General features: G+C 42.1%; 1 protein-coding gene and 1 long non-coding RNA gene across 2 annotated transcripts in view; one reads left to right on the forward strand and one right to left on the reverse strand.

Annotated features, from left to right (window-relative positions):
* Positions 1-13758, forward strand: part of XYLT1 (xylosyltransferase 1) — a 192349-nt gene that overhangs the window by 169173 nt on the left and 9418 nt on the right. Inside the window, exons 8-11 of the mRNA XM_070761135.1 lie at positions 1373-1549; positions 2143-2405; positions 3864-4059; positions 12630-12963. Of these exons, the coding sequence (XP_070617236.1) occupies positions 1373-1549; positions 2143-2405; positions 3864-4059; positions 12630-12963 (970 nt within the window). The remainder of the gene's footprint in view (positions 1-1372; positions 1550-2142; positions 2406-3863; positions 4060-12629; positions 12964-13758) is intronic.
* LOC139172232 (uncharacterized) overlaps positions 1-13758 on the reverse strand; it is a 50088-nt gene that overhangs the window by 4689 nt on the left and 31641 nt on the right. The gene's annotated exons all lie outside the window — the stretch shown is intronic.

Consider the following 13758-nt stretch of genomic DNA (forward strand, 5'->3'; position numbering starts at 1 on the left):
AAGGCCACAGTACCCTACGGGGCTGCCTCACCGCTTGGGACTTCTAAATGTTGAAATTGCAGTGATCTAATTTTTTTTAAAAAAGAGGGGGAAAAACCCAGCTTCCCTTCCAGATCAGAGTTCTTGTCTGCCTTCAAATAGCAAATAACGGCGTAAGCGTTTGGGAAATAATTGCAGGAGACAGCTTGTCCTTGGGAAGGGGGGGGGGGGGTTGGGGGGGCGGCAGTGGCATAATTCAGCATGAGATCATTATAAACATATTAGAGCTTCCAAGTAAAGCAGCCACTTTGTGTGTCAATGTTTTGATTTTGTTTTATTTTGCAGTTAGGGGTGTTTTTATCGGGGGTTTGTTTTGATAATCTTTCTTGAAAATGGTTTTTGTTAGCAATGCTCGTCTGACCCGCACCGAAGGCCTTGGGAAATTCATCCCCAGAAACAAACCTGGAGTTGGAGAGAAAAGGAGCCCAGCCTTCAAAGCCGCATCCTGGGTTTCCTGCTCTTTTTTAATACCGATGATGATAATGTTGATGATACAAAGAAGTAATAACAAATAATAACAAGCCACAAAGAAAAGGGAGTCAAGCTATTCTCCAAAGCAGCTGAGGGTAGAACAAGAAGCAAAGGAGATAAGCAACTAATTTCCTGACATTTAGAACAATTAATCTGTGGAACAGCTTGCCTCCAGAAGTTGTAAATGTTCCAACACTGGACATTTTTAAGAAGAGATTAGACAACTGTTTGTCTGAAGTAGTGTAGGGCTCCCTGCTTAAGCAGGGGGTTAGACTATGTTGTGGTTGGCTCTGGTCCAGTTCCTGCCCCAGGGAATGTGGAGGTGGATGCAGAGGAAACATCAACTTGTCATAGGCCTGTTTTATTGCCGACAGAGTTGGGTAGTGCAGTTTCCTCGGACGAAGGTGGGGGTGACTTGGAAGAGGGGGGCTTGGCACACAGCCCAGGAAGCCAATCTCCAATATCTTCGGTCGATTCGGATGAGGAAGTGTTAGACCCACGCAGGCGCAGAATTATGCATCGAAGAGACCAATTGAAGAAATATTACAGGAGATAAGAGAGGTGGGTGGGGCTCCAGTAATTAGAGCTGCTGATATAAATAGCAGCGTGCTGGCTTGGCCGTTGTGGAAGATTATCTGATCGTTGTGGGTAATTCTCATCATATAACCACAAGCTTTCTGTTGCTAAACAAGACCGTTGTTAAGAGTTTCACCCTGTTTTACGACCTTTCTTGCCACATTTAAATTAATCACTGCAGTTGTTAGTAGCATGGTTGTTATGTGAATCTGGCTTCCCTCTTGAATGTCCATGCCCGCTCGCTGTCTAAACTCTGGGGTGGTTGCTGTTGTTGTTTCCCCTACAGTCTTTCTTCCATACCGTCTTGGAAAACAGTCCTCATTGTGACACCATGGTGGACAACAACCTGCGCATCACAAACTGGAACAGAAAACTGGGTTGCAAATGTCAGTACAAGAATATTGTGGATTGGTGTGGCTGTTCCCCCAATGATTTTAAGCCATCTGATTTTCACCGGTTCCAGGTAAGTTGTGACCTGAATGGATCCTCCTTCCCAAAAATATAAGGCCAGATCTGCCTGCTTGCCTGCCTTTTTTCCTTCCTTCCTTCCTTCCTTCCTTCCTTCCTCCCTCCCTCCCTCCTTCTTGCCTGCCCACCCACCTTAAAATCCAGGTTTCGGAGTCAATAAATTTATTTGGTAAATTTTCATTGTTTTAATAGTTGTACAGACAGATGGACAAATGGATGGATAGATAGATAGATAGATAGATAGATAGATAGATAGATAGATAGATAGATAGATAATAGATAGATAGATAGATAGATAGATAGATAGATAGATGATAGATAGATAGATAGATAGATAGATAGATAGATAGATAGATAGATAGATACCATATAAGAGAACAACAGTGAAGTATTTTTAAGAACTTTCTTGATTTGCTTGCATGGAAGAACAGTTTAGGATTAAGTTCTCCAGATGTTTGGGATTTTACTCTACATCAACTCTCAGGCAAGCTTGGCCAACAATGAAAAATTTGCATTCAGAAGTCAAAGCCTTGAATTGAAGAACTCAGATCTTTTTTTTTCTTTTTAAAACCTGTTCCTCCCCCACAGCAAACGACAAGACCAACTTTCTTTGCACGCAAGTTTGAAGCGATTGTCAATCAGGAAGTCATCTCTCAGTTGGATTATTACCTGTATGGTAACTATCCTTCTGGTACCCCGGGCCTTCGATCCTATTGGGAGAATGTCTACGATGAACCAGATGGGATCCATAGCATTAGCGACGTTGCATTGACTCTCTACCACTCTTTTGCCCGCTTGGGCCTGAAGAAAGCAGAAACGTCCTTCCACATGGATGGGGACAACAGTTGCCGGTAAGACGAAACAAGTCTTCCTTTCACCCTGCAGTTCCAATCATCGCACCAATCAAAGGTTGCATCTCCCTTTAGACCAGTGCTTCTCAAATAGTGGAATTTATTGATTGATTGATTGATTGATTGATTGATTGGATTGGATTGATTTGATTTGATTTGTATGCCGCCCCTCTCCAAAGACTTGGGGCGGCTAACAACAATAAAAAGACAATGTTAACAAATCTAATATTAAAAATAATCTAAAAACCCCCAATTTAAAGAACCACCCATACATACAAGCATACGGGGGGGGGGGGGGGCAGAGTGCTGCCAGGGGGGAACATGCTTTTTTTTTTCACCGCAGGGAGTAGGGGTTTTTTGCACTGAACAATAGCACACAGCATAGAGCAGGAGATATGAAGTGCAGATAAAAAACCCTTAAGAAACACCATGGAAAAATATTTAACAGGAATGAAAAGAAAGGAGGAGAGAGATGGAGATAATGAGACAAACGTTAGTCTCCCAAAAGCTAAGACAAGGAAATATGACAAAGCATATATACCGCTTGGTTTCACTGTGTCTACGGTGGAAGACGAGGAAAGACCGGTATGTTTACTGTGTCTAAAAATGTTGGCATCGGACGGCATGAAGCCAAATAAATTACACCCCATCACGCTGATAAGCTGCTTGGTTTTTTTCAGTGAAAACATGCCGAATATTGCAAACAATCATCCTGATGGAGAGTTGTGGGGGGCGCAAAATGTTTATTTCTTCCGAGGGAGGAACATAACAAAAAATAATTGAAAAGCACTGCTTTGGACAGTATTGAGAAGCTAGGATCTCTAGATGTTGATGAACTACTAGTCCTAACATCCTTCCTTATAAGTATTGCCCATTGGTGCCATCCTAAGCATGATCCTCACCAACTCTTGAAGGCCGGACCTGTTCTAGAAGAACCTCCAATGTGCTAGAGATAGAAATTGAGCTGACCTCCTTATGTTCTTCTCCGACATTTTATGTCAGTGTGGAGGTTTTTTGCGGCATTGACTTTTCTCTCTTTTGAAGTCTGTGGCCCACTCTGTAGAAATATGTGATACACTGATTTCCATAACTACTTATTGGGAGTAGTTTTTGCTAGAGCTGGGTAGGAAAAGTCACTTGTTTCCCCCTCCCAATTCTTGGCCAGATAGATGAAAGAGAATGGCTTTTGAAAGGAGAAGAAAGATTCCCTGAAATGTAATGATTATCTTTGATATTCTTGGCTTTGCTTGTTCACCAGATATCTGGTCTTCTATTGATCTTTCATATCGCCAACAATTTCCTGTGTCTTCTGCTTCTCTATCTTGCATTAAATCCAAAGAAAGTTACCCTAGCAATGTTGCTTCTAAAAGTTCTTTCTGCAGCATGATCCTCTGTTTCCCAATTATTGTTTTGATGAATGTCATTATTCTTTCTTCTTCCATCCTTTGTTTTTTCCAGATATTACCCAATGGGGCATCCAGTGTCAGTCCATCTCTACTTTCTCGCTGATCATTTTCAGGGCTTCCTCATCAAACATCACACGACTAATTTGGCTGCCAGTAAACTGGAGACCTTAGAAACATGGGTTATACCTAAGAAGGTGTTCAAGATTGCAAGCCCCCCAAGTGATTTTGGAAGGCTACAGTTCTTGGAGGTACACATTGCTCATCTACATTCTTGGAAGTGATGATAGTTCGAATCCCTAGTTGAAATGCCTAGTTATGGGTTGGGGGGTCATAGCAGAGTTTTGAAAAGATTAATTTTATTGATAATCATATTGGGTTGGGTTGGGTTGCATTAGGTTGGTTGGTTTGGATTGAGTTGAGTTGAATTGTTGGAATTGGTTGCATTAGGTTGGTTGAGTTGGGTTGCATTAGGTTGGTTGGGTTGAGTTGGATTGCATTAGGTTGGTTGGGTTAGGTTGGATTTGGTTGCATTAGGTTGGTTGGGTTGGGTTGGGTTGCATTAGGTTGGTTGGGTTGGGTTGGGTTGCATTAGGTTGGTTGGGTTGGGTTGGGTTAGGTTGGGCTGAGTTGGATTTGGTTGCATTAGGTTGGTTGGGTTGAGTTGGGTTGCATTAGGTTGGTTGGGTTGGGTTAGGTTGGGTTGAGTTGAGTTGGATTTGGTTGCATTAGGTTGCTTGGGTTGGGTTGATTTCATTTCTATAGCTGCCCAAACAAGTTATGCTGGACAACATACATTACAAAACACAAAAATGATTTAAAACAATTACAACTATTAAAACAATTAAAATGGTACAAAATAAATATATATGGCACCACACAAAACTTGCAATGGATCTAACATAGCCAAGAAACAGGGCTCTTCACTCACGTAGCACCCTGAGCCCATGTTTCCAAGTCTTTATCCAGCCTGCTTCAGCAGTAAGTTGCCTAAACGAAGCCATATGCAGCCAGTGGCTTCTTTGCTAACTTCTTAAAGGCAGGAAACAAGATGGCTTTCGTTGAACTTGAGAGTGTCCAAGAATCTTTTGCACTAAACCGAATCAGGAAAATGGGGGAGGAGAAGGAGAAAGTTGATTGCTCGCCTTGTTTAACAGTTGCCATTCATGATGGAGGGGGAAATTAGCTAGGCAGGAGGCAATTAGTGTTCCCCGTGCGAACTCAACAGTCCCTGTTGATGATGAACAGTTAGAGCCAAACCAGTAGTCAAAACATTATTTGTCTTGGCCAAATGATGCATCAGCCTAGGAGGGGGGAGCGAAAAAGATGGGAGGTTCAAGCTGCAAAAACTGAATCTGGAGCCAAGGGATCTGCAGATAGGGCTGAGGAGAAGACCAGATTGCTCAGGAAGTCAGTCAGTCTGTCTGTCTGTCTGTCTGTCTGTCTGTCTATCTATATTTCTATCATCTATCATTTGTATGTATATGCATATGTCTGTCTGTCTGTCTATCTCTTTCTTTCTATCTATCTATCTATCTATCTATCTATCTAACTATCTATCAATCTATCTGTCACTCTATCTATCTATCTATCTATTTCTATCTATCATCTATCTGTATTACATGCATGTATATCTCTGCCTGTCTGCCTGTCTAACATCTCTCTCTCTCTCTCTATCATCTATCATCTATCTGTCTTTCATCTGTATATTCAGTATATATCTATATCTATCTGCCTGCCTTCGGTCATCTATATATATCATGGGTATATGTATGTAAAGTTTGGTGTGTTCAAGTGTTCTCCCGTGTAAGGTCGAGAGTGTTTTTGCAATGTTTCGACAAGATCACATGGGTCACACAAGGTCATCAGCCTGAAGATGACAAGTGTGAACTCGTCGAAACGTCGCAAAAACACTCTCGATCTTACATAGGAAAAAACCTAAACACACCAAAATTTACATACATATGTACATATGTATGTATGTATGTATGTATGTATGTATGTATGTATATGTGTGTGTGTGTATACAGACACACACACATATATTCATGTTACAGATGTAACATGAACAACTTCCTGCAAAAATATCAGTCTACCTGAAGCCCTGCGCCCTTCCTTCCTTCCTTCCTTCCTTCATTCATTCATTCATTTTATTTAGTTAGTTAGTTAGTTAGTTATTTAGTTTGTTATTCAATTGACATGGCTGCCCATCTCCAACAAGTGATCCTGGGCAACAAACAATCACAAAATCAATCTAAACCAAATTGCTTTGCATTGCCATCGATTTGAAACAGGGAAACGTACACGGTACACATTGACAAGTAGCTGTGTGAGAGAGACACACACACACTCCAAGGTCTCTTCCATCTCTGGTTATTCCTGTCATTTCTGATTTAGTCCCTTTTCATAGCTTCCTTGAAGCCAGACTGAAGTCTTGATGGATAGAAGGGTGTGTCCAGGATCCAATTCCTGTATACACCCTTGCTGTTTTCTTGGCATGGCTGCGAAAATCCTTAGCTACGGTTTTTTCTTCCAAGATATATTCTCAATTTCACAGATTAAGGTACGGCCCTTGGACGTCTCCCAGCGAAGGACTAACCTATCCTGTCTCTGCTTAGTTTTTGCAAGATCAGCCAAGGACAGGCAGCTGCTGCCTGCAGTTGAGATAGATCCTCCTCAACCCAGTAATTAATTTTAAAACAAAATAATGACACTAGAGAACCACCGGAGTAGAATAAGAACTTTCTCTTGGTTCTCTTAAATCATCCCCCAATCCAATGTGTCCCAGGATGACCAGCTAGAAGAATTTGCAACATTCCCAAGAACAAACAGGTAGTTAAAATAGGTTGCCCTGTGGGTTAGGAGGCAGAAAATAGTATCCAGATTAGTAGCCGCTGAGTTCCTGGTCCTATATTGGTAGCCATCTCTTCCCTGGCAGGGGTGGCCCATGTCATGTCATGCATTGAGGTTTTGAGGTCAGCGAGGTAGGATAGACACCCTTGTTCTTCTAACCCGGCATCCTTTGAAGGGTTGCTGAATGGCAATTTGTGTTGTCCGTTCCGATGGTAGGTTGCGCCTTGTGGCTGGGCGGCCGCTGAAAGCTTTTTTTTTCCTGCCCTGTTTGCAAACGGCCGTTTTTTGTGTCTTTTGCAAAGGTTGTTGCGTTTGTTTGTTTGTTGGGGGGGGGTGTTGCACTTTCTCTCCTTGAAATCAGGGAGGGTATTGTTAAAAGGAGCAGGAAAATGAGCTCCCCCCCCCTCAGATTATAGGGGCTAGCCGCCTGCCCAAAACGTTTGGTATAAAATTAGCATTGGTAGCCAGAAATAAACTCCCTGCAATTAGAAAGGCTCACAAGTTGGGTAGGAGAAAGTTTTCTAGCTCTAAAAGGAAGCCGTCTTTTGCTTTAAAGATACATCTAAGTGAAGTTTCGGAATGGTGAGAGTTGGTGGATTTGAGCATGGGTGGGTGTGTGTTTCTGTCAAATCTACACTAGTTTCTGTTGTGGTTCAGGCTGAGGCTGCTCAGGGACCGGCTGTGTCTCTGCTGGCTCCATGCCCAGAGGAGGATGACAGCGAAGAGGAGGGGGCTGAACAGTCGGATGGGAGAGAGGAAAATCAGGAATGGGATGAAGGAGAACAGCATGAGAGCCCCGGGGGGGGGGGCTCTCCCCAGCCAGTAGTTTGGAATCATTAGGTGATGAAGCTCAAGCCATCATTGACATGCGACAGAGACGTTCAGATCAGAGAAAGGAGCAATTAAAGAAGTATTATCAGCACTGAATTAGGAACAGCTGGGCTTGGGTGTGGTCGTCCTTAGCAGGGTTTAAAAGGCAGGCAAGCCCTTGAAGCCATGTGGAGTGTTATCAGTTGGAGTTACGGTGTCCTGCTTTGTTCTCGGCGTCTCTGTTCCTGGCTTGTGGCCCAGCAGTTTGGAAGACCGGTGGGAGGTGTAGGTCTGCTATCTACAGCCTCGGCTTGGCAGCAAGAACCTTGTATTGCTGCATGGACTTTTGCTTTCGTGGATATGTATTTGAAGATACAGCATTTTCCTGTTTGTAAGGACATTTTCTGTTACCTGTGTTTTTCTTGGATTTTATAAAACTGCCTTTGCCTTTTACCAGTGTGTCTGGCTTCTCTTTTTGGGTTGGTATTGGCTTCCGGAGTGACCCAGACAGAACAGTTTCCCTTCATTTTCAATTCAGCAAAATATGGTACATATATGTGTGAGTGTATGTGTGTGTGTGTGTGTATGCGCGCATGTATGTGTGTGTATTTTGCTGATAATGAAAAGGAATGGAGACTACTATAGATCTATTTCGGGCTTATTTGCCTTCATCAGGTAGCCACACCCTTACTGGGATTTGAACCTGGGACCTCTGCCTTGACCTTAGCCATTAGACTACAGGCTCATCTCCTGTATCAGCTTGTTCCAGAGAAGGGTTATGTGTTATTTTTTGTCGAGTCACCCTAGTATTGCAGGAGCATCACAGCTCCCTTTATGCCTCTTTGCCCCACCAAGGGCCATATTCCAAAGCAGATAAGCTTTTTTTAGCCAGCAACTAATCTATAAAATATTTTACTGATAATGAAAAGGAAGGATTTGAAAATTAAGGGAGAGTAGGATAGATCTATTTCGGCCTTGTTCTGGCCTCATCAGCTAGGCCATACCCTCACTGAGATTTGAACTAGCAGCCTTTTGCCTCGTAAGGCAGAGAATTAACCTCTAGGCTACAGTATCTAATCCCTTCAGTTTTGTATATATAGTGCTAAAAAAAATAAAGGGAACACTCAAATAACACATCCTAGATCTGAACAAATGAAATATTCTCATTGAATACTTTGTTCTGTACAAACTTGAATGTGCACAACAGCAGATGAAATTGATGGTCAATCAGTGTTGCTTCCTAAGTGGATTGTGTTGTTTAAGTGGTCCCTTTCTTTTTTTTTAGCAGTGTGTATGCAATATATATATGTACTTAAGTTTGGGGAAAATGTCAAAGTTTTGGATTTAATCAGATATTCATCATTCTTTGATTACACATTCTCTACACATTTTCCCTACAGATAATCCAAAGGGCTCATAATAGATTCAAATTAATATTAAATTAAAATTAATTATCATATACAGTAGTACCTCTAGATACGAGCTGCTCCACATGCGAGTATTCCAAGTTACGAGCCACGAGGGGAGAGAAATTTCTGTTCCAGACCTGAGCTCAAATTCGGGATACGAGCCAAGCGTCCACTAGGTGGCGCAAGAATCCTTGCTTCTGGTTATCTCAGAGGGGAAAAACAAAGTCTAAAGCCATTTTTTCCAGATACGAGTTGTTCGACATACAAGCTCCCTTCTGGAATGAATTAAACTCGTATCTAGAGGTACTACTGTATTAAATTGATATTTGAATAGGGTTCCCCAGCCTTGACAACTTTAAAACGCACGGACTTCCAAGGCCCATAGCTGGCTGGGGAAATTCTGGGAGTTGAAGTCCACAGGTCTTTAAATTGCCAAGTTTGGAAAACCCTGTATTGGAATAATTTAGGATTGTGTTTCTCAATCTTAGCAAGATATGTGGGCTTTAACTCCCAGAATTCCTCAGTCTGTATATCTAGGATATCCCAAGAATATAATTCTAGGATTTAGAATTAACACTGGTTAGAATTCAGGAGTGTCTACACACAGGGACAATGATGGTACCCATCATATATAAGATGGTGTCCATAGTACGTAATGACAGGATTTTAATTACGTAGTCCTGACAGCCATCTTAACTTTGTTGACCTTTGTCCAGCCGTTATTTTGAGATTTCAAATTAATCTTATTTCACCTCCTTTCTTCAGCTAGAAAGAAATCCTATTCTTTTTCTTCTCTTTGATTAATTATTATTATTATTTTATTATTTTATTATTATTTATTGGATTTGCATGCCGCCCCTCTCCAGAGACTCGGGGCGGCTAACAGCAATAATAAGACAGTGTACAGTAATAATCCAATACTAAAAATGATTAAAAACCCACTAATATAAAAACCAAACATAAATACAGACATACCATGCATAGAATTGTAAAGGCCTAGGCGGAAAGAGCATCTCAATTCCCCCATGCCTGGTGGCAGAGGTGGGTTTTAAGTAGCTTACGAAAGGCAAGGAGGGTGGGGGCAATTCTAATCTCTGTGGGGAGTTGGTTCCAGAGGGCCGGGGCCGCCACAGAGAAGGCTCTTCCCCTGGGTCCCGCCAAGCAGCATTGTTTAGTTGACGGGACCCACTCTGTGAGACCTAACTGGTCACTGGGATTCGTGCAGCAGAAGACGGTCCCCGAGATAATCTGGTCCGGTGCCATGAAGGGCTTTATAGGTCATAACAACACTTTGAATTGTGACCGGAAACTGATCGGCAACCAATGCAGACTGCGGAGTGTTGGTGTGACATGGGCATATTTAGGAAAGCCCATGATTGCTCTCGCAGCTGCATTCTGCACGATCTGAAGTTTCCGAACACTTTTCAAAGGTAGCCCCATGTAGAGAGCATTACAGTAGTCGGGCCTCGAGGTGATGAGGGCATGAGTGACTGTGAGCAGTGACTCCCGGTCCAGATAGGGTCGGTTAAACCATATTCAAATTTCTCCTTCATTGGAAGAAACATCTAATACTTGATGCTAATGCATTAAAATGGTATTGTTAGGGTGCACAGCATCATGAAAATTATTCATCTATTGCAGGAGTCTCCACCCTTGGCAACTTTAAGGCTTGTGGACTTCAATTTCCCAGAATTCCTCAGCCAACAAAGTCTGCAAGTCTTATAGTTGCCAAGGTTGGAGATCCCTGATCTATTGCAAGGAAGAGAATGCGTGTATTTAGATTGGTCCAAAAGTTGAAGCTGATCTTTTAAAAACTCAAGGTGTAACGGCCGCAATCATTAATGAAACATTTCTCTTAACTGAATCTTGAAAGCCTGTGCTTTAGTTCATGCATTAGCAAACTTGTCCTTTTCCCTCTGGAATTATGCTTTAAAGGATTGAACTTGTATATTGAAGCCATTTTTTAAAAAAAAGTGTTTGGCTTCTTCCTGGAATAATTGTAAAAGGCCAGAAGAAACAACATTATTAATCTTGAGTTGGTATTAGAAAGTTCGATATTTAAATATCACTTGCTTTTTTATTCAGGAGAGGTGAAGTCATCTAATGCATGTTGATTAAACCAGATCAATAGTTAGCCCTGGTCAACTTTTAATGAATTGGGGTAGAATTTGCTCTTTTTATATATATAATTTGTCATCTACCTATTATAAATAAATCATTTATTGATGTGTTATTTAAATCAGTACTATGTTGCTTTGAAGTTATGGGTTCAAGCCCAAGGATTAGAGTCCCCCATGGGACAATCCAACAACCTCACAAAGCTGTTATTGTAGGGAAAACAGGTATTTCTATGCATGTTGCCTTGAATTTTTGTAACAACCAGTTAGTGACTGAGCAAGCAGCACCTGTTTGGTGTGGAACCACTATTGTTGTTGAGGTTGGATTATCTAATGAATCAAGGACCCCAGCAAGCATATGGCACATGGTAAGTTTCCAATAAAAGAAAATATATGTAGCTCAGGGTTGAAATGAGAGGTCCTTGGTGCTCTCTAAATTCAGTTGTTGTTGTTGTTGCAATCATTTCATTTCCCAACTCAGTAACATCATCAAAATTAGGAGGCGTGAGGGTTTGTTCTCTGCTTCCTTTCTAGCATATGATGAGGTTACCTAGTTGAGTCATGAAATGTCCTCAAGGAAATAACCAAGCTCAGAGACCACCAAGAACCCCACAATTGTTATCTTCCTCTGCACAAATCCATCTCCCTTCTATCACTTGATGAGATTACCTAGTAGAGTCGTGAAATGTCTGAAATAAAACAACTAAGCTCAGAGAGCACCAAATATCCCCCAACGTAAGTTCCTTCTGGGGGCTATTTTTGTGAGAGTTTCCATGACATCATCATCATCATCATCATCACACTACAGGGATCCCTCGTTTATCGGGGGTGTTTTGTTCCAGGAACACCCCCAATAAAGGAAAATCCGCGAAGTAGGGACGCTATATTTATTTAAGTATTTATACACTATTTTAAGGCTTTATAAACCCACACACACACTTTTACGCTACATAAATCTTTCCCCCTCCCTTAATAACCATTCCCACACTGTTCTGTGCATGTATTGTACCTCTACACTTAATGTAAAATGTTTTGAATTCCTAAACCTATGCGATAAAACGATGCTCCACGTGAAATGGCCGAATGTAAGAGCAGACTCAGAGATGGGGAGGTTGCACACAGACAACAAGTAAACAATGTGAGCACTGTACAGAGCCAATCAGGCTCTGGGATACAAAGCAGCACTCTCTGGTTGGTTACTTCTCCGTCAATCAACCAATCGTGATGTTGTTTACAATCTTATGTAGGCAAGTAGTGTCTCAGGCAGGCGAGTTCCACAGAAAACCCGCGAAGTAGCGAAAATCCGCGATATATTTTTTCCATTAATATTTTATAAAAACCCGCGATGCACTAAGTCCGCGAAAGGTGAACCTCGAAGTGGCGAGGGATCACTGTATTTTTAAATCAACCCAATAAGCTACACATTAAACACAGTGTTTCTCAACCTGGAAGATGGGTAGACTTCAACTCCCAGAATTCCCCAGCCATAATTTTTTTTAAAAAAAAATCATTCTGGAGGTATCAATGAAGTTTCTCATAGGGTGTGCATGATACATGTAACTTCTTCCTAAAGGGTAGAGATAAAAACCACAGCTTTTCAGAGTTATTTCTGACACTGTCACTTCCTGTTAGGTTGGAACAGACTGGGATGCGAAAGAGAGAATATTCCGCAATTTTGGAAGCCTTATTTCTCCAACGGATGAGCCGGTGGGCATGCAGAAGTGGGCGAAAGGTCCCAATGTCACCGTAACGGTGATCTGGGTGGACCCCGTCAACGTCATCGCTGCCACCTACGATATCCTGATCGAATCCAGTGCCGAATTCACCCATTACAAGCCACCTCTGAATTTACCCCTCCGGCCCGGAGTCTGGACGATTAAAATCCTGCATCATTGGGTCCCCGTGGCAGAAACCAAATTCCTGGTCTCTCCTCTGACATTTTTGAACAAGCAAGCCATCCGACAAGGTAAGTAAGCCTTTGTTGTTGCTGTTGTTGTTGCTGTTGTTATTATTTCAACAATGCAACACAGCAAACGAGATCACTATGCTGGATTTCGTATTTCGTCACCAGTCGGGCGCTTCCCAAGCACCTGGGACTGTGATGTAGGAGCGAATTATGTTTGCCGATCCCAGTAAAGTGGCCTTTTGCAATTGACAGATGGAGATTTTGTCAATTCCGATGGTTTTCAAATGTCCGCTGAAATTTATTCATTTATTTATTATTTAGATTTGTATGCCGCCCCTCTCCGCAGAATCCTTTGGCACTGCGCCCAGCGTGCCAAGTACCACTGGGATCACTTTCACTGGCTTATGAAATCGTAGGGAGCAAAATGGAGTGGAATGGAATGGAAGATAGAATTAAATAGTATATTTTGGATGTTCAGTAATAGTAAATAGATAGGGAAATTGTTTCTCTTTGAGGGGAGGAGAGGCCAGGCAGCCTAATCCTAACCCAAACCCTTGACTTGAGTGACATCAAGTTGGCCACCTTTAAGCCAGTCACATGATCTTTAAGCCAGCCCCTGGTCACGTGATTGTCAAGCCACTCCCACCTGGTCACATGGCCGGCAAACCACACCCATAAAATAATCCATGCCCGCAGTGTGGTAGTAAAAAAAATTGCAGCCCTTCCCTGTACTTACCTGAAAGGAAGATCTCTTTTTTCCCCTGTAATCATACTTCTTTAAAAAGACTGGATCGTTTTAGATTTGGCTGAGAAGAGAGAAACCCTCTTTCTTCCTTTTTTCCCTTCCAGCTGTGA

The sequence above is a fragment of the Erythrolamprus reginae genome, chromosome 9 (assembly GCF_031021105.1).
Source record: "Erythrolamprus reginae isolate rEryReg1 chromosome 9, rEryReg1.hap1, whole genome shotgun sequence".
NCBI lineage: Eukaryota > Metazoa > Chordata > Lepidosauria > Squamata > Dipsadidae > Erythrolamprus > Erythrolamprus reginae.